General features: G+C 45.7%; 1 protein-coding gene and 1 long non-coding RNA gene across 5 annotated transcripts in view; one reads left to right on the forward strand and one right to left on the reverse strand.

Moving 5' to 3' along the window:
- Positions 1-19,772, forward strand: part of LOC123384725 — a 163,781-nt gene that overhangs the window by 79,805 nt on the left and 64,204 nt on the right. For 2 of the 4 annotated variants that reach the window (XR_006596199.1, XR_006596200.1), the window contains exon 4: positions 715-833. The exons of the other annotated variants lie outside the window; for them this stretch is intronic. This is a non-coding gene — a long non-coding RNA (uncharacterized LOC123384725). The remainder of the gene's footprint in view (positions 1-714; positions 834-19,772) is intronic. 4 annotated transcript variants of the gene reach the window in all.
- On the reverse strand, positions 11,475-11,987 carry LOC109499334 (40S ribosomal protein S15a-like). Its single transcript, XM_045055178.1, has one exon. It carries the CDS (start codon positions 11,985-11,987, stop codon positions 11,592-11,594), a length of 396 nt encoding a protein of 131 aa, XP_044911113.1. The 3' UTR covers positions 11,475-11,591.

Genomic DNA, 19,772 nt, shown 5'->3' on the forward strand with positions numbered 1-19,772 from the left:
TGTTCATCTGTACACGCCTGGCAGGGATACTTACCGGAAATGTTTTATGGCTTTGCATGTGTGCGTGTGTGTGTGTGTGTGTGTGTGTGTGTGTGTGTGTACGTATGTGTAGGATGTATATTTTCTTTTTGGGAGTCACACGACTGGTAGTCCTCAGTGTACCTTTCCATTTTAAATTCAAATTTACAGGTGCCTGGGTGGCTCGGTCGGTTGAGTGACTGACTTCGGCTCAGGTCACGATCTCACGGTTTGTGGCTTTGAGCCCAGCATCGGGCTCTGTGCTGATGGCTCAGAACCTGGAGCCTGCTTCAGATTCTGTGTCTCCCTCTCACTCTGACCCTCCCCTATTCATGCTCTGTCTCTCTCCGTCTCAAAAATAAATAAACGTTAAAAAAATTAAAAAATTAAAAAAAAATATTCCAATACTGATTTAATGAGAACATGAAGGTTGAAGGCCGTTGTCTATGAAAAAAACCCTCCTCAGGATTATGAGGAAAGTTTGGATGGAAATATAATTCTTTGCTTATGTATACTATTCCTTATTATCTTGACTTCAATTTGCACGACTAGAAGTGGAGTATGTATCTTCAATGCAATTATTTCAACAGTGATTTACTCAGCATCTCAAATGCTTCTGGGAGCTTCTGTTCAGAAGGCACTTATCACCCCACATTGTAATTGCATGCGCCCACATTTATCTTTTGTTTCACGCAGCCCTGCTGTCCTCGGAAGGCTCTGATTCCAGGAGGAGGAAACAGGGGACAAGCCTGTTCCTCTGCCGTGTGAGGCGGTCTGTGACAAAGAGCATTCCTGAGGGCTCTACCGTCTTGCAGGTGGGTGTGTGAACGTGGTGGTCGCATTCCAGCAGCGCAGTCGTGGGCTCATTGGTGTGGAGACTGTACCACGTAGGGTCCAGGAGACTGGAACGGACGAGACGCAGTCGGGTCGGATGGATTGGCATGGTCTGCTGATCGGGTGGTTGTGCCCTACTGAACGAGCATGGGGGCGGGGGCGGCGGTGACTTCCGTGTCTAGATGGAAACGTGCACCTGTCCCGAAGCCCGAGCTGTCAGTGTAGCTATGATGCAGTTTCTGAAAACGAATGAACACCGGGAAGGGTGTAATTGCAAACCGTCGACTGGAGACAAGTCACATCCTCCAGGCCGATAGTAGCACGGTGCTGTTTCCTTCTACCGGTGATGAATGTGGGTTTTAAAACTTGGTGGGGACCAAGATTCCTGCTGTGGCTGCTCTTTGGTGCCGCGTACCCGTCTGCGTGGGAGCAGAGGGCTGGCCGAGCACCTCTTGTTCACCCTGCACGGACACCTGCTTCTCCGTAGGAAGGGTCACCCATTCCTCGGTGTACTTTCCCCATTTCAGCCTGAAATGTGATACAGTGAGAGGATTACGATTTGAATTAAAGTTCCCCGTGAGAAATTTACTTTCACGCGTCCCTGAAACTAAAATCTCTGAAAGAATATTATGTGACTAAAGACACGCTGTGTCGTGTGCCTCTCGCCAAAGAAATGCCATCTTTGATCTAAGCGGGAGACTTCTTGCCCCCTGTGCGGAGCGGCCACCGTCTTGGGACTTGAACCGCACGTGCGCAGGGGGTCTGTAGAGACCCCCCTCTGAATTATTGATTTCCATAACAGTGTGCGTGTGTGTGGCGGGCCGGGCGAGTTTGAATAGATTTTCCAGAGTAGAATAATGAAGTCGGTTTCTCCTTCAATATTCCATTGAGGTTTGATGGGCAGAGCATAAGATGCCCAGACGTGACCTAAAGTGGATTTCTTAAACCACAGCCTGGGACGAGGCTGATGATTTCTATCTCCAAGTGCCACGGCTCTTGTGTCCTAATGCAAGTGCGTGTTTTGCCAAGTGCGGTGGGAAGCCCGCGAGTGGGTCCTGAAACATCCAGGCGTCAACGGTACCCGTCCCTCCTGCTGCTGAAGTTTGCATGTCCTCTCCGTATTCTGTCCCTGCTTCTTGTCAGACACGCAGTTTACCAGCACTTCCTCCCACTCTGTCATGTCTTTTCATCTCCTAGCTGGGGCTCTCGTAGAGAAAAACACTTCTACTTGTGACGAAGTTCGGTGTGTCACGTTTTCCTTTTACGGATCCGGCTTTTGGTGTGAGGTCTAGAAACATTTTTGGCCTAACCTTAGATACTGAAGGGTTTTTTTTTTTTTCTAAAAGTTTCACAGTGGGGCATTTTACATTTGAATCTTTGATACATTCTGAATTAATTTTAAAAAAAAAATTTTTTTTTCAACGTTTATTTATTTTTGGGACAGAGAGAGACAGAGCATGAACGGGGGAGGGGCAGAGAGAGAGGGAGACACAGAATCGGAAACAGGCTCCAGGCTCTGAGCCATCAGCCCAGAGCCTGACGCGGGGCTCGAACTCACGGACCGCGAGATCGTGACCTGGCTGAAGTCGGACGCTTAACCGACTGCGCCACCCAGGCGCCCCCTGAATTAATTTTTGTAAAAGGTGTAGACTTCGGTCAATATATGCATACGTATTCCATGGATACCCTAGTGTTCTAGCATCATGGGCTGAAAATGCCGTCTTTCGCCTGTTGAATTGCCTTTGCCGGGTGGTGAAAAATCAGCTTCGTGCACTTGTGTGAGTGCACTTCCGAGCCCTGCACTCGGTCTGCCTGATCCGTGTGTCTCTTCCTTCGCCAAGTCCGCAGCCCTGACCACAGCAGCCATCTAACGAGATTTGAAATCGGATGGTTGGGCCCCTCTTTTGTTTTATCCTTCTTTTTAAAAGTTGGTGGAGCCACTGTGGTAAAAAGCTGCTGTAGTTCTTTCGTCTTTCACTGGGAAATCGGAACAAAATTCCGGGCCGATCCACCAACCTTGAAAAAACTCTGAAAGAAAATAGCGAAACAAATGAAACAGCCCCTGGAAAGAGATGGAGATTCGGGGCAGAGGAGGTTAAGTGCTCACGGAAGACCCCTGCTCCCCTCTGAGAACACAGGGTTATGTGGGGGAGTGACCGCTCACCCCCATCACCTCGGTCACGCCATCTACAGAATTGGCTAAGGGGCTGCGAGCGTGAGAGATTTGTGCCATATCGCAAGCCTGGCTCGTCAAAAAGGTCCTGTTCGATTACCTGTCTCTTTTCTCCATTTGATTGGCTGACATGAAGACAACCCCATTATCATGATGTTAGGAACCACAGATGAAAAATGAAAAGGCCACATGGCAGACCAAGCCCGGGTGTTTGAGTCACCATTTGGAGAGCTCCTGGGAACAGGAGTACTTTTCCGGGGGACGTGTGTGGGCGACAAGGTAGGGCCAAGGTAGATGTCATTGTACTGATGACTCCTGGTTCTTACTCTGGGTGTTGGGCTCACACAAGCTCTGTTTGACGCTCTGAACCATAGACGTGCTGGCCTCCTGCTCCAAGTCTCTTTGGTCATCCCTGCGTCTGCTGCTTGCTCCCAACCCCCCTTCCACGTGTCTTTCCTCAAAAACATTTTTGTAGCACATTTGACATCACTTGCTTTTCCTTCTAAGTAGTCCACAATTAAGGAAGCATAGCTTATTCGTCTTTTGAGGACTCAATATTTCATGCCTGAAAAATTGTAGGTGTTCTATTGGCTGAAAGAATCAACAGTATTATCCAAAATAACAACTAGCTTTAGCTCTATCAGGAAATTGTTATTATGTCAGATCATTAAAAGAAATTTATTTATTTACTTATTTTTGAGAGGAGGGAAGGCAAAGAGAGAGAGGTTGAGAGAGAATCCCAAACAGGCTCCGAGCTGTCAGAGCAGGGCCCCATGTGGGGTTTGATCCCAAGAACCATGAGATGGTGACCTGAGCCAAAACCAAGAGCCAGACACTTAACCCACTGAGCCCCCCAGGTGTCTGTTATTTAGGATTTTTTAAAATCTGACATTTAGCAGAGAAATATTCCACATTCACACGTAAATGTGCTGACTGGTGTGATATTTCATGATCTACAAACAAACAGGACATTTCAAAGTCTTCCAAAAACCTCACCGGAGGTCTGAAGTCTCACACTGGGGCTTTATAAATAAGCGCTATGGTTCATTATCGGTTATGGATCAGATAGCGGAGAGTCCATTCAATGTAATGAAGAAATACTGAACAAATCTTACCCCAAGTCTCTGCTTGTTCGGGAGCCTTTATCGATTTTCAGTATACCGGTTGTGGTTTTGCTGGATTAATTAGCACCTGTCTTGGAAGACTGATCTTGTGTCCCAAATCATCTACTTCCTGTTTCTTGGAGAAATAGATATTCAACAGAAATGACTGAAACCCACAGAGATCATTACCCAACACGAATCCATCATTTCTGTACCACCGCAGATGTATTTTTCAAATTGGTGGAAGCAAAGTGTTGCCTAGATTTTTTTCTTTTTAGTGTGTAACCTGGAAGCTGTGGGTCTCGTGCATGTTTGCAATTTCTGCCATGTTGGTGCATTGGGACTTTAATGGTGCGAAAGTTTTGGGGGTCACCAATTAATTATTTTGTCAGTTGCACTACAATCGTATGACAAACTACAACAAGCATTTAGAGACCATGATATAATTAGGTTATGTCCAGTATAGAACACCGCTGTCCTGGCGAGTGAAAGAAAAGTGTGTGGGTGGCTTTAAGCTCATCTCTCCCCACCGGCCCCTGTCTTTCTGTCTCACCAGATGAGTGGAGAAATGCACTCGCTAAATCAGCAGCTTTGTGGTATGTGCCGGGCGAAGTATTAAATTGCCTTGGGAAAGGGTAAAATGTCTAGACACGTGGCAGCAGTCGCTGTCAATAATTGTGCAATGCGCTGGTTTCCTCAGAGATACATGGGTCTTCTTCAGAGGCCAATCAAACGTGCCGTAAATCACCGGGAACGACAGTGTCTGCCTATGGAAGGTCTGTGGCGGCTTTCATCTCCGCAGCTCCCGTTTACGAGTTTCTTAGGGAAAGGGATTCCCCCCTCTGCCTTCTACCTGGGCCCTCCCCAACATAACAGCCAAGTGTCACCAGCTGCTAACTTCTGCCAACTGTCGTCAGTCTCTGGTCCGTCCATACGCCCAGGCCTGGAGGACACTGCGAGATGAGGGAGGGCGTGGTGCCCAGTTCCCCGTGAGACGGACGGCATCCCTGAGGAGCTAAGGCCCCACGTGACCGGTGGGCCACAGGGCATTTCAAGCGGCCACGGGCTTCCTTGGAGGTGCCAGTGCCACTCGATCCCGGATCTGAATATCTTCCTTTCCCTGGTTCACATTTACCCAAACGCATGGCATGAGTTGTTATTGGAAGGGTGGGAGGAGGGTTTGCAGGTGCATTCCAGATGTTACCTGGCACTTCCCTGTCCAGGCCACAGTGTTCCTCCCGGAAGGGTCCTGGGTTGATCGGGCCTTGTGGGTCCTGAGGGTCGTGATTCTCTCCCGCGATGACTCAGGTAAAGCTGCTTCCGCACCTAGACTTGACCTCAGAGCCCTTACCTGGCTGTGCTGAGTGTACGTGCTCCCGGAAGGGCGTCTGAAGGACAGATTCTGTTTCCTCACGAGCACATGGTCCTTCCTGGAGATTTGTTCTTTCCACGCGCCGGAGGGCTGGGACCAGCTCTGCTGTGTTTCAGCTTTTCATCTGTTTATTGAGAAAGTGATTACCTATTAGAATGTCTTCAGTCCTGGGGCGCCTGGGTGGCGCCGTCGGTTAAGCGTCCGACTTCAGCCAGGTCACGATCTCGCGGTCCGTGGGTTCGAGCCCCGCGTCGGGCTCTGGGCCGATGGCTCAGAGCCTGGAGCCTGTTTCCGATTCTGTGTCTCCCTCTCTCTCTGCCCCTCCTCCGTTCATGCTCTGTCTCTCTCTGTCCCAAAAATAAATAAAAAAAGTAGGAAAAAAAAAATTTAGAATGTCTTCAGTCCTCTAGAGAAGAACTCTTCAAACTGGTTCCGTGGACATCTGTGGACACGGCCTTGGGGTGCTAAGAAGGGGATTTAACCTTCTTCTGTTTTGTCTTTTTATTAGGCGAGTAAAGTTCTCTTAAAAATATCTTTTTTCACAGTGATTTATTTCCTAGTGATGTTTTAGTAGAATGTGAGTTTGCTTTGTTAAATCAACGTTTTCAAAATTAGAGGTGATGAGTAAGGCTGAAGATAAGGAAGAACAAATGGACAAAGTTAGAAAATTTCTGCTTAAGAAAAGCCATCCCCTTTACGTAAAATGCCTTTGAAGAATTTTATAGAAATACAGAATCCAAAATATATACCGTTTTCTTAGATTATAACTGCAATCGAAACCTTTTGACCGATGAATTCTTGCCATATGATGTACTGAAAATTTTTTAGTTGTGTAGGATTACATACACAGAAGCACAATTATCAAGTATTTGCCTGAAATAATTTATGGAGAACTACTTGTAGTTGAACCCAGAACCACACGGTTTGAACTGTGCTAGTCCATTTACACACAGATTTTTCCCCAGTAAAGACAGTATATACTATAAATGTGTTTTCTCTTCCTCATGATTTTTAAAATTACATTCTTTTCTCGTGCTTACTTTCTGATAAGAGCACGGTATATGTGTCCTTATATATGCACAGTATATATGCATATGAAATAGGTGTTAGTCAACTGTTGAGGTTATCAGTACGGCTTTGGGTCAATAGTAGGCGATTAGTAGTTAAATTTTGGGGGTGTCCAAAGTTACAGGTGGGTTTTTGATCACACTGGGACCAGTGTCCCTCATCCCTGCATGATTCAGGGGTCAACTGTGCACAGAAATCATTGTACTAACATTCTGCTGTCCTCTTTCTGCAAAAAAGTGGGAAAGCTGAGGTGAATCATTTTATCAGTTAGAGCTCACAGTCAAGAAATGACGTATAATACTAGCAATTACAGGTCGTGTGAGTTACACCACGCACGGACACGGTACAGAGTATCCAGGGCGCGGTCCACGGCGCAGAGGACACAGGACACAGGACCCCAGTACACCTGAGTGCGCATACTCACAGAGTCCGCATCTCGGGATGCACAGTGCAAGGGCATAGGACACAGTGAGGGGTTCACAGGACACGGGACACAGTCCTCAGTGCAGCATAGACTCCAGAGCACTTGGCACCGAGTGCACAGCCCATGGTACCCACAGCACTGGCCGCTCAGCTCACAACAATTTTTTACCCAATTTTATTCTTGTCATGTTTTTTTCTTTTTTTAAATGTTTAAGTGTTTATTTATTTTTGAGAGAGACACAGAGTGCAAGCAGGGGTGGGGCAGAGAAAGGGAGACACAGAATCCGAAGCAGGCTGCCGGGTCCCAGCTTTCAGCACAGAGCCCGACGCGGGGCTCGAACCCACAAGCCTATGAGACCATGACCTGAGCCGAAGCTGGACACTCAACCGACTGAGCCACCCCGGCGCCCCTGTTCTCATCACGTCTTTAAGGCTCATATGTATTTGATCTTTGTAGGTCAACAGTTTTCTGCAGTAACAAAGTTGTCATAATAACACATATAACACCAATTTGGACTTAAATTTCATTTTGACTAATAGAAGAATGACTTGAAACACAGTATCGAGGAATTTTTACACGTAAAAATCAAGCAAATGCAGTATCTCCTTTGGGGAAACCAGTGATCTTCACTGGAAAAGCTCTTAAGGGATTAGAGTCCTTATCTGCCTTCTTCGTCTCCCCTGCCTGGGGCTGCAGCTCCCGGGGGTGTCTCAGTCTTGAAGGCAAGATAATGACCGACGCGCCTTGGACGGAGCGGCCGGAGTGGGAGGGCTTGGAAAGCCAGCAGGTCCTGGTGACTGGTCACTTCCTGGGACGAACGTGTGCCAGGAAGGCAAGGTCCCTTCTGATTTTTCCCATTGGTAAATGAGGACAACGGTGGTGCCATGGTGAACGACGCTCTTTGATCTGACAACATGGTGACATCATTGTCTGCTCCTTCCTTACCCCAGAGTAGACGGCTTTATAAACCTCCCCTTGTCACCACCACGAGGGAACGGATGCCTATCTTGGGTGGTTTTTCCTGTGTTTCATTTGTGGCACAGGCTCCACTGTTTCCAGTTGGCCAAGGAAATAGTTTCATCCGCCAGCTTTCCAATTCCAATTTCCAATTCCACGTGTCCTGGACGCTTCTGGGGGAGGGCTCTTATGCAGTCCGTGGCTTGATGGGCTCCATGTTTTTTTTTTTTTAATTTTTTTTTAATTTTTTTTTTCAACTTTTATTTATTTTTGGGACAGAGAGAGACAGAGCATGAACGGGGGAGGGGCAGAGAGAGAGGGAGACACAGAATTGGAAGCAGGCTCCAGGCTCTGAGCCATCAGCCCAGAGCCCGACGCGGGGCTCGAACTCACGGACCGCGAGATCGTGACCTGGCTGAAGTCGGACGCTCAACCGACTGCGCCACCCAGGCGCCCCAATGGGCTCCATATTTAAGAACAAACCAGTCTCCAGGCCTCTTGGTCACTGTCGCATGACCCTGTACCTTCTACCTCATGGTTTCCAAACCGCTGTTTCTTTCTAGCCTCTGGTCCCACGCAGCCACCCCACACCGGCCGTGGAGATGTTTCTTCTTGGAGAAGGGAGTCTCGCTGTGAGTGAGACTTGTCACCAATTTACCTGCTTCTTTGAAATTTTAAACCAAAAGCATTCAATATCAAATGGAAAGCATAATTAACCATGGCTTTCTGTTTCATTTGCCAAGGGAAGAAAACTCTAGAATGGCCCTTAGTGAGTGTTGGACATGCCAGCTGTGACCTCTTTTCCAACATGAGGTAATTAGAGAGCATCTCTCTCCCTTTCCATCTCCCACCTCAAAAACTCGGGTGAATTTGACTCAGTTAAGCATCTCAGGAGGAAAATTTATATCATTTAACCTAAAGGAAATGAATAAGTTAGTGCATAATTAGTTGGTGAATCATCTCACAGTTTCTTCAGAAATGGAATAAATTTATACTTTGTAATAAGAGTCGGAAAAAGAAGTCAAAGTCAGAAATATTTTTACCGCCTGAGACCCCAAAACTCGTCTAATTGCTACCATCCCCCCACCAGGAGCTAGACCCGTCTCCCTATCTCATCACCTGCTGATATCTACCTTGCTGTGAACAATTCACTGGGACTCCTCTCCACCTCACCCCCTTCCTCTCCCAGCTTGGAGCCTGCTCAGACCATATCTGAGCGTAACACTCTCTTCAAGCTCTGTACTTCAGACGATTACAGTGATACTTCTGCTAAAGTGTGAGACCAAACCCCTTGCTTTCTCTGAAGATGGGAAAACGATACTGTCAGACTTTCTGCATGAGTTGGAGAAATTCCTCGCTGAGGTCTTGCCCCATGTGGGACCAAGACAGGAAGTTAAGTGTTCCAACCCATTACGTCTCCATCAGGGATAAAAAAAAATGTTGGAATAATCTGAGTGTGAAACATACAGTGGGCCCAGTTTCATAGCCGGGCTGGATTGTTATATTAAAAGACTATATTGGGGCGCCTGGGTGGCTCAGTCGGTTAAGCGGCCGACTTGGGCTCAGGTCACGATCTCGCGATCCGTGAGTTCGAGCCCCGCATCGGGCTCTGTGCTGACAGCTCAGAGCCTAGAGCCCATTTCAGATTCTGTGTCTCCCTCTCTCTCTGCCCCTCCCCTGTTCATGCTCTGTCTCTCTCTGTCTCAAAAATAAATAAACGTTAAAAAAAAAATTAAAAAAAAAAAGACTATAAATCCAGGACTTTTTCTCTATGTCTCCCCGGGTCCTACGACTGAGAGGATCTGTCATTTGGGGGATGTTTCTGCAGAACTCACATTCTTGGATTATCAGGTGAGGGATCACTCCGTTAATTTTCATAAAAGCATTTCATTGTCCATTTTGTTTTTGTTCCTTTTACGTGTGCATGTGCGGAGTTCATCTCTTTTTAAAAGTGCAGTTGCACAGGAAAAACCACCACAACATTTTTATTCTTACTTTATTATTATTTGACAATATTTCTTTACTTTGAGAGAGAGAGTGAGAGTGAGCACGAGCAGGGGAGGGGCAGAGAGAGAGGAGGGAGAATCCCAAGCAGGCTCCACACGGTCAAGGCAGAGCCCAACACGGACTCCATCACATGAACTGTGAGATCGTGACCTGAGCTGAAATCAAGGGTGGACGCTCAACCCACTGATCTACCCAGGCAAGGAGAACAGAAGTCCAAAGAGGAGGAAGGATGAAGGAGACGAGGAAGAAGTAACAAGGAAGCCAGGGCGGTCGTGGGGACCGAAGGAAATGCTGTGAAGGCAGAGGAAAGGGCAGAAAAAGATAAAGTGGATGTAACAGCCCAGGGAAGGCTGAGGGAGGATGGAGAGAATTCCACGGTACTGCTTCCGAGGCCACACGCCCAATAGAATGGAAGTTTAGTTGTGTCTGTTTCCCCCACTAGTAAACACAAACGATCTGATATCATGGCATACAGTTCTTAGTAACTGCAAGAGACACACATTTTGAAATACAGCGTGCCCCATATAATGGACTGGGCTCTGGGTCTCCTTGTTCCCTCCATTTCTTACTTGCGGTAAGTCCCACTCAGCCCTCTTTCCTCCTCCCCCACCCGTGGTCACCTGGCCCACAGTGGCACCGAGTGAAAGTTTCGTCAGTGACTACCGCTACCCTCTCTGTTTCAAAGAAGTCTTCTGCAACATAGAAAAGAGCATGGTTATCCTGATATCAGCAGGTTGTGTCGTGTTGTGCATTTTATGGAGCCTGTGTCCCTGGTGAATTTTCGTAAACTTAATATAAACATAGCATCTGCTACAGCAATCTCTATGGTGATCTTAATCGGTAACATGGAGAGAGGATGTGCTGTTTATGTCCTGTCCCTGAAGCACAAGCACATGGATTATGAAAGCAGGGGAGAGAATCGGGCAAGTTGCAGACTATATTCTTCTGTACCCGGCCAAGTTTCAAGTGCAATAGGGAAAGCCGACCTGCCAAGACACGTGTAAGCACGAAGGAGAAGATTCTAACGTGACCCGCTGAGATCTAGTTCAGGAAAGGTCCATTCGGGGGTGTGGGATACACGGTAGTTCTTAGACCCTCATCTTAGTCCGCTCAGGCCGCCACAGGCTGGGGCTTTTACACAACAGAGATTCACTGACTCACAGTCTCAGGGTGGGAAGTCCCGGATCCAGGTGTGGGCAGTGTAGACACCATCTGTCCCCGTGTCCTCATGTGGTCATCCCTCTGAGCATGACCACGTCCTCCCCTCCTCTTCTTTTTTTTTTTTTTTTTAATTTTTTTTCAACGTTTTTATTTATTTTTGGGACAGAGAGAGACAGAGCATGAACGGGGGAGGGGCAGAGAGAGAGGGAGACACAGAATCGGAAACAGGCTCCAGGCTCCGAGCCATCAGCCCAGAGCCTGACGCGGGGCTCGAACTCACGGACCGCGAGATCGTGACCTGGCTGAAGTCGGACGCCCAACCGACTGCGCCACCCAGGCGCCCCATCCCCTCCTCTTCTTAACAGGACATCTGTCATACTGGAGTGGGGCCCACGCCAACAGCCTTGTTTTGCCTTAGTTACCTCTCCCTTTTTTCCCTCTGAGGCATTTGATTTGCATGTGTGTATTACCTCCCTAGAAAAGGAATCCCGGAGTTTTCCCTCCTGTGTGTTTCCGCCTTGCTCCTTCATGGTCCACGATGCCAGCTAAGGTTGTTGGTGCATTGAAACCAAATTGGCAGGGCGGGAGCAGATTATCCTGCCATTTTTCTAGATCTTTGAGTTGTGCGTCACGTCTGGGGCTGGTCACTCCACGCGTGTTTAGCCTGCCCGTCAGGGTCACAGCAGTCTTCCCGTCTCTGTGATCATCAGTCATTTCAAATTCACCAATGTAAACACGCTTCATCATCACAGTTAGAAACCGGAGGATGACTTTGGAGCAGAGCCTAAGAAGAACCTGGTGTTTGCCTCTCTTACTGGCATTGTTGCTGCCCTTGAGAGCATCTGCCAGGACGTTCATGCGTACCATCATGGAGGCATGGAAAAGTGTCGGAAAGAGCTTAATCATCTCTTTAAAGACCCCAACTCTAAACACAATCACCTTCTGAGATTCTGGGGCTTCGGACTTCTAAATATGAATTTTTAGAGGGACACAATTTAGTCCATAACACTTTCCAAGATTTTTTTTAATCTTTAGAGTTATTTAGAGTTTCTCTTTATATACATATTTTTTTCTTATGATCGTCTTCTGGGGTCCCTTCTAAGGCCCCCATCTCAGTCCTGGAGGGACCCTATATATCTCCACATCCTGTGTAATTTCCATAATCACCAACCACCCAACTCTTAGCCCACTGACTGTGTCTTGCTTTCATTTTTATCTTTACGTCCCCAAATTTTTACCTTTACTGATTAGAGTTTTTAAAACTTTGTAGTACTTTATTTGCTAACGGTAAGTTTCCATGAGTTAAAAAAACCCTCAGGGTGTGTGTTAGAGAATTATAAACAAGGACAGCCATAAAGCATACCATTTATTGGCAGCAAAAAATCTGTGGCCAAATGCCTTTCATGTATTATTACTATTTTTAATTTCAAACTTGCAGAGTAGATACATAGTTCTGCCCTGTTCTGTGAATAAGGGATCTGGATCTCAGAAAAGTGAGGTTTCTTGTCCAAGGTCATCATGGTAGAACTTAACCATGAATGACCGAAGCTAAAAATCATGCATCCCCCATTGAGGCTGCATTAAAGGTTGACTCATATATCAGAAGCTCTCTTGTTAAAGATTCATCCATTCATTGACTTACACTTCCATTTAATAAACATCTATTTAGTTGCTGCTGTGTGCTAGGCATCTACTCTAGCACACACTGAAAATGAAGAAGATTGTATGCACATACATACGTACACATGCACAAACATGCACACGTACACATGCATACACACATGTGCCCACAGAGTCTACCATTACTGGTACTTGAAGCTGACCCTGCAATCCTCTAAAATAACATGGAATTTATTCCATGTGCAGCTGCTGGAACTCAGGTCAGAAGAACTGAAATGAATATTTACATTTTGGACAAGTGATCATTGAGAGAACCTCTACTTGTCATTTAGGTTAAAAAAGAGGTTAGCATTACTGTGGTGTGATGCCACCTTAGATACATGTGGCAAACGGCTACAAAACTTTGAAGGGATTGGCAGGTAAAGTTCTGGGCTGTGGACTTAGAGTATTGAGCACCATCACACATCTGTTCTCTGATCTTCAAAAGGGTGCAACATCTGTGAGCCCCATCTTCTCGTGTATCAATTTCATGATCATTATGATTCTGTCGACCTCCAAAGAATACGGCTGCAGATGAGGTGAGTTGGGAGATGCTGCATTTACAGAGTCTAAAAGTTTTGTCTACTTCCCCCACCAGGGAAAGCCAACCGAAGGAGTTTTCCCGTGCATTTGGGGAGGTCAGAGAGGGAGATGGAAGTTGAGAAGCCAAGGGAGGTGCATAGGAGTCACTTGGGAGACGAGACAGTGGGTGGGACAGAGAAATGGCATGGGACCACCCGGTGGGCCCAAGGGTCACCGGAAGCAAATGGTCTCAAATGTACAATGGGGCCACCAAGCATGGCTGTGAATTCCTCTCCTTCCTCATTCAGCTGTGATTACAGAGGAGTTGAAAGAGCAGGAAAATGCCTTGTATGTCCTGTGAATGTCCTAGGTTGAAAGACATGGAGTTGCTGCTGTTCATGTGGCCCCCAAAGTGGTGATTGCACAGGCATCAGCTAAATACATTCACACGCATTAGGAACATTTATATTTAACCTTTCTTGGATTCTTATGCGATGGGATTGAGGATTGCAGGGAGCCTCCGTCAAATTATTTCGGTAACAATTGACAGTTGGCTGTGACGGCCAGCTCGGTAGCTTGGAATTCATTCCTTTTTATTCCTTTTTAAAAACTCACCTCCTCTTCTTCCATTCAGCTCTTAATTATTGGTGTTTTCCAAATATCATCATTGGCTCTCTTCATACACATTTAAAAAAATTAGAGGCTTTAATTTTTAGAGTTTTAGGTGTACTGAAATATTCAAAAGAACAATATTCAATATTATTGAAAGACTGGGTGCAGAGTGTTCCCTTATTTCCCTCCCTCTCCCCCCATACAGTGGTCCCCTAATATGAATATCTTGCGTTACTTGGTATATTTGTTATAACTGATGAGTCAATATTGATACATTACTATTAACTGAAGTCCATAGTTTACCTTAGGGCTCATCCTTTGTATCACATATCCTATGGGTTTGGACAAATGTATTTGCCATTTCAGCAACTTCCAGAATAGTTACACTGCCCTAAATCCCTGTGTTCCACCCACTCACCCACTCACCTCTTCTTCCCACGCACTGGCCACCTCTAAACTCTCTAAGGACTCTACGGTTTTGATTTTTCAGAATGCCATACAGTTGGAATCACACAGTATGTCGTCTTTTTGGCTTTGCTTCTTACACCTAGCAGTGTCCATGAAGGTTTCTCCATGTCTTTTCATTTGATAGACCTCATTTCTAGCTCTGGATAATATTCCATTGTCCAGATGGACCACTGTGTGTTTACCCATCCCCCTATTAAAGGACATCTTGGTTTCTTCCAAGTTTTGGTAACTACATAGAGCTGCTATAAACATTAATGTGCAGATTTTTGTTGGGACGTTAAGTTTTCAAGTCATTTGGGTAAATCCCGAAGAACCCGATGGCTGGATCACACAGTAGGAGTGTTTTAGTTTTGTGAGAACCCACCAAACTGTCTTCCAAAGTGTCCGCACCATTTTGCATTCCCACCAGCAGCGAGTGAGCACTCCTGGAGCTCCACGGCCTTGCCAGCGTGTGGCGTTGTCCGTGTTTGTGATTTTAACCATTCTAATAGCTGCGTAGTGGTATCTCATTGTTATTTTAGTTGTACACCAGAGTTTTACTCCAAAAAATGTTATCGGGTTGCACAGCTTATATGCACTGAAGATTTCTGAACTCTGATTTAGCACATCAGTTCTTTCTAACTAACTACGTTAAAGACACCTCCATCCCTCGGGGACTTCAAGTTAAGCATTTTCTAAAGTTAGCTCATTTACTGTGTGGTTCTGATCCTGATGATTGCTGATTTTCTCGGGGTGTGGCTATTTAGAGTCCTGGTCAACAGCACACTCTCTCCCAGGACCCTCTCTCTCTGCCTCCAACGTTGGACCACCAGGGAGTCATAGCCATCGGTGGCGTGGAAATCAGACAGAACTGAGCTCGGTTATGGCTCAGTATTTTCTAGCTATTTGTTTGACCTTAGTCAAGATGCTTGAGTTCTTAGTTTCCTTCGGTGTGAAATGGGTCTAGTAATTAAAAGTTACTTAAGAGAAGTTAAGATAATGAAGATAGACCTTGAGCACAGAATGGTTGCACATGAAATACATATTAGCTCTTGCTGGTATTAAATGCTTGATCATTTATTCTGAGCTGAACACATGTATTTTCCCTGCCCCCCCACCCCCCGCCATGATTTCTCTCCTCATTGCTGCAGTCATCTTCCACTTGGACTGTCTTGCTGTCCTTTTCTCTGATTGACTGCCTCCAGTGTCTTTCTTTGGTCATCTCAGACTTTTTTAAAGAACTGTCCCCCTCTAACACAAGACCGATGATATAATTTCATGCTTAAATATCTTCCATGGAAACCAAAATCAAAATCAAGTCCTCGCTTGTTTATAGTGCTTACAAAGACCTACGCATAAACATGGCCATAGAAGTCTCTGTGAGCTTTATATCCATCCAGAGGCAGCAAAGTGCTTTGGCTCGGGTCTCTGTGCAAGTCACAGCATCCACCGCCCCGCGTGTCCGTCATCTGGTGAAGCTCAGATGGCAGCTGCTGTTTCTGTTTGTTTTGTGCCCACCTGTCCTCTCAGCGAACATCCTCTTGACTCACATTCTGGAGTCAAGATCTCCAGAACCTACTCATCTTGTAACTGAAAGTTTGCAGCCTTTGACCACCATTCCCCTCATTCCCCACCCCCACCCCCCGCTCCTCGACGGACTCTCTTCACCGTGCTCCTGTGACTCTCCGACATTGGTCGTGGTGACTATTTCATAATGTATATCAACACATCAAGTTGTGTACCTTATACATGCAAGTTTTATTTGCCAGGTGTACGTCAATAAAGCTGGAAAAAATACAAACTCTTCTTTACGACTCCCCGGTTCCTTCCTCCCGCCATCTTGCCTGTTCACCCACTGTGCTTCTTCGGATTGTGTTCTAAGTTCTGTCTGCTTTCCACCCTCATTCCCCTCAAGACGGGGCCCCCCGAGCACCTGCTAAAGTGACAGAACGTACCTTGTTTTCCAAATCAAATTGATGGCTTGATGGACATTGCAAATAACTGTGTGAAACACTGGTGCCGTTAATGAAATAAGTCAGGCAGAGCAAGGCAAATAGTACATGATTTCACTCATGTGTGGGATTTAAGAAAACAGATGAACATATGGGAGGGAAAAGAAAAGAGAGTGAAGCAAACCGTGAGGGTCTTAATGATAGAAAACAAGCTGAGGGTTGATGGGGGGGGATGGGCCAAATGGGTGATGGGCATTGAGGAGGGCACTGGTGGGAATGGGCACTGGGTGTCGTATGTAAGAGATGAATCACTGGGTTCTACTCCGGAAGCCAAGACTACACGGTAGGTTAACTAACTAGAATTTAAGTGAAAACTTGAAAACAACCAATGTTTCACACGTCAGTGTAGAGATGGTTTAGAGTAGAGCGTGAGGCCGCTTACAAGACTGTGACTACGAAGTATGACGAGATGCACATCGCCGTCACCATTAAAACAGAAAGGGGCCGAGAAACCACAGAGAACCCCCGAGTGCGTCGTTGCGAAGGGGTGTACACCCGATTTGTCTGTTTAATCTTAAGTGTTCATGCTTCTGGATTTCCTGCACAGTTTCTGTACCACCCCCAGTTGGTTCCTGGTGACTCTGACCACTGTAATTAATCTTCCCCAGGGAGATCCTCAGCGGGCTGATCTATTGACCTGACTGTCCTGTGTTATCTGTCCTCGTCTTCCGTACATTCGCCGAAGTGCGCCAAATCTGAAGTGTCTGGGCCTCGTCTCCGCCTGTCCCTCCTGCTGCTGACCGGATGGGCCCAAGGCTTTCTAGGGCCTCATCCCCTTCTGCTGCCTGCGAGCGGCCGGCCTGACCCTCCAGTCTTCCTTCCCTCCTCCTTTGAAGGATGCGTGGCTTACTCAGGGTTTACTCAGCCCTGATCATCGAGGGCACAAGCGTGTCTTAAAGAATGATAGTTTAGCAGCTGACTGATCTAGTTCTGTTACTGGGTGATCAGAATGAATTAGATTTATTTTTTTCTAAAAAAAAAAGCGTTTTATGTGGTTTGCTTCTCAACTGAGGAGAGGGCTCAGGGAAATGACTCTGTGGTTCTTTCCTATTTTCTTCTTATTTTATGAAGTCAAATTTAATATTTAAAGAAGTCTGCACTGAAATATTCATGTAAAGGAACACAGATTTCCATATAAAGCAGAAAAATCCAATTCATTCTCAAAATTTTTTTTGTAGTGCTGCACTTTCTGAGTCAATGTTTGCCAAGAAACCTTCTTCTTTTTCTTTTCTGTTTTTCGTGAAGCTCATTTATTTCAAGAGCAGCTTCTGTTTGAATCAACCATTACTCTTACTATGCTCACTGAATTTTGTTAGATGTTAGGGTGGTGACCTGGTAATTGATACTTGATTTATTGTCGAGTTTAGCCCTGGCGTTGACACAATAAATAACAATAGAGATGCTATGCAAAAGCCCAAGATAGAGACGCTGGCTGTGGACTGTGGAGTCCAAGTATATTATTAACTTCCTATTTACAGCTGAAAGATCCACCAACGTGTTGTTTCCCTGGAAGAATCTAAATATTAGTGACACGGGCCAAGCAGATCTTGGAACAAGCCGTCGTGAATCTCGCTTCCGTGTCTAGCAGTGACATTCTGTGCTCCTTGGTGTAGTCCTGTCACAGAACGTCACGTCAGAGAGGGTGGGAGCATCCAAGATGGCTCTTCCTTGACACAATGCCAAGGACACCGGTGTTACTTCCCATCAAATTGATGAAAGAAAGAATTTTGAAGGAGAATTTGGCAATAACGCATGATTAGTTACGTAGAGGAAGACCTTGAAATGCGATCTTCCTGAACTTATTACATTAAATATTTCTTTGGGCATCCACATTCAAAACTGATTGTTAAAGCAGAATGTAGGAGGAATGGGCTATGAAATAATGTCTTCAAGGGATGTGACTTGGAGGACACCTGTAACTGTCTGTCCCCAAAAACAACTAGACCACGTCCCTTAACGCAGGCGTTGGACTTCTAGCTCTCCGTTTGCCCAGTGCCTACCTTTCTGCTCTCCCACGTACTCTTGATGTTTGTGTCTTCGACGTCACGCCCAATACCTGTGTTAAATAATCGGTTTCTCAAAAGTCTAAGATGGTTCTCTCTTTCTTCCCTTCAGTCAGGATTTTTTTGCTTCTTCCTTTTCTCTAAGCCCTTGGTTTATTATTAAATCTTTCAAAATGACATTCCATGCCGTGATGTCTAGCCCCTAATAATTCAGCTTGACATCACAGACATGGGCGCTAAGCCTCTGGCGGTCTTGGTAATCGTGCGGTGCTCGTGCATTATCTTGCGTTTAATCTCAATAGTAACGTGACGGGTCCTGCAAAATAAATCACTTCATGCCCTGACTTAATTTCAAATGCTTTTTTTGGTTGGAGTGGAAAAAACTATACTTCTGATATATATGTGCAGTTTCTACCTCAGGCGAATCTTTCAATCTTTCAATCTATTGGCTCCCAGTGACCAATGATGCCTTCAGTCTTAGAAGGGATATAAGATAGCACAATTCGATCTCCTTTTAAATGCATCCCATGTATCGTATACAAATATCAGATACACTTCCAAAATGCTTACAAACACTCAATGCCATTTTTAGAAAGGAAAATCAGGATATAATTTTATAAAATATTATCATACCGTCAGTGGCTTCTCTCAAGCTGCAGATATTTAAAAGACCTCATTTAGCATGTAATTATTATTCATTTTTCATCTGAGAGGAAATGTGTTTTAATGGCAAACAACTTTCACCGAGCAATAAATAGAACAAAAATAGATGATTATACCACCAAGGCTATCATGGAAATCAGTTCAGACATCTAGTTTGGGAAAAGACGTTGATGTTAGAACTCAAAAATGTGAGTAGAAATATTAAAAAAAAAACCCATAACTTGCCAATATCTGTATCCTAAACATATCACTGAATGTGAGATGTCATGTGTCTGTATCTTAAAAAGGACTTTGGATCGCGATCTGGTGTTTTCTGGTCAAGGGCCAATATTTCATGACCCCAGCCAGCACCCTATGTGTCACCAAAGTATCACCACCTTCTCTTAGCGTATTTATGACACGCTGCTGAAACCAACTCCTTCTTGGGACCACTGGAACTTGCTACAACATCTTCTCTCTTAAACTTAGTGTATTAGCTCTGGCTGCCATGATAACATGCCATTTGCTGGTGGGTGTAAACAACAGGAATTTAGATCTCATAATTCTGGAGGCTGAAAGTCCAAGAGCAAGGTTCCAGAAGGGTACATGTCTGGTGAGGACTCTCTTTCTTGTTTGCAAAAGGCAGTTTTCTTGCTGTGTCTTCATGTGGCAGAAAGAGAGACAGAAAGAGTGAGGGGGATGGGCTCCGGTCTCTTCCTTTTCTTATAAGGACACCAGTGCCATCATGGAGCCCACTC

The sequence above is a fragment of the Felis catus genome, chromosome B1, assembly GCF_018350175.1.
Source record: "Felis catus isolate Fca126 chromosome B1, F.catus_Fca126_mat1.0, whole genome shotgun sequence".
Lineage (NCBI taxonomy): Eukaryota > Metazoa > Chordata > Mammalia > Carnivora > Felidae > Felis > Felis catus.

Bases quoted from the DNA above. Each gene is read 5' to 3' on its own strand.
- LOC109499334 (XM_045055178.1), bottom strand. From the start codon at position 11,987: ATGATGGTACGCATGAACGTCCTGGCAGATGCTCTCAAGGGCAGCAAC.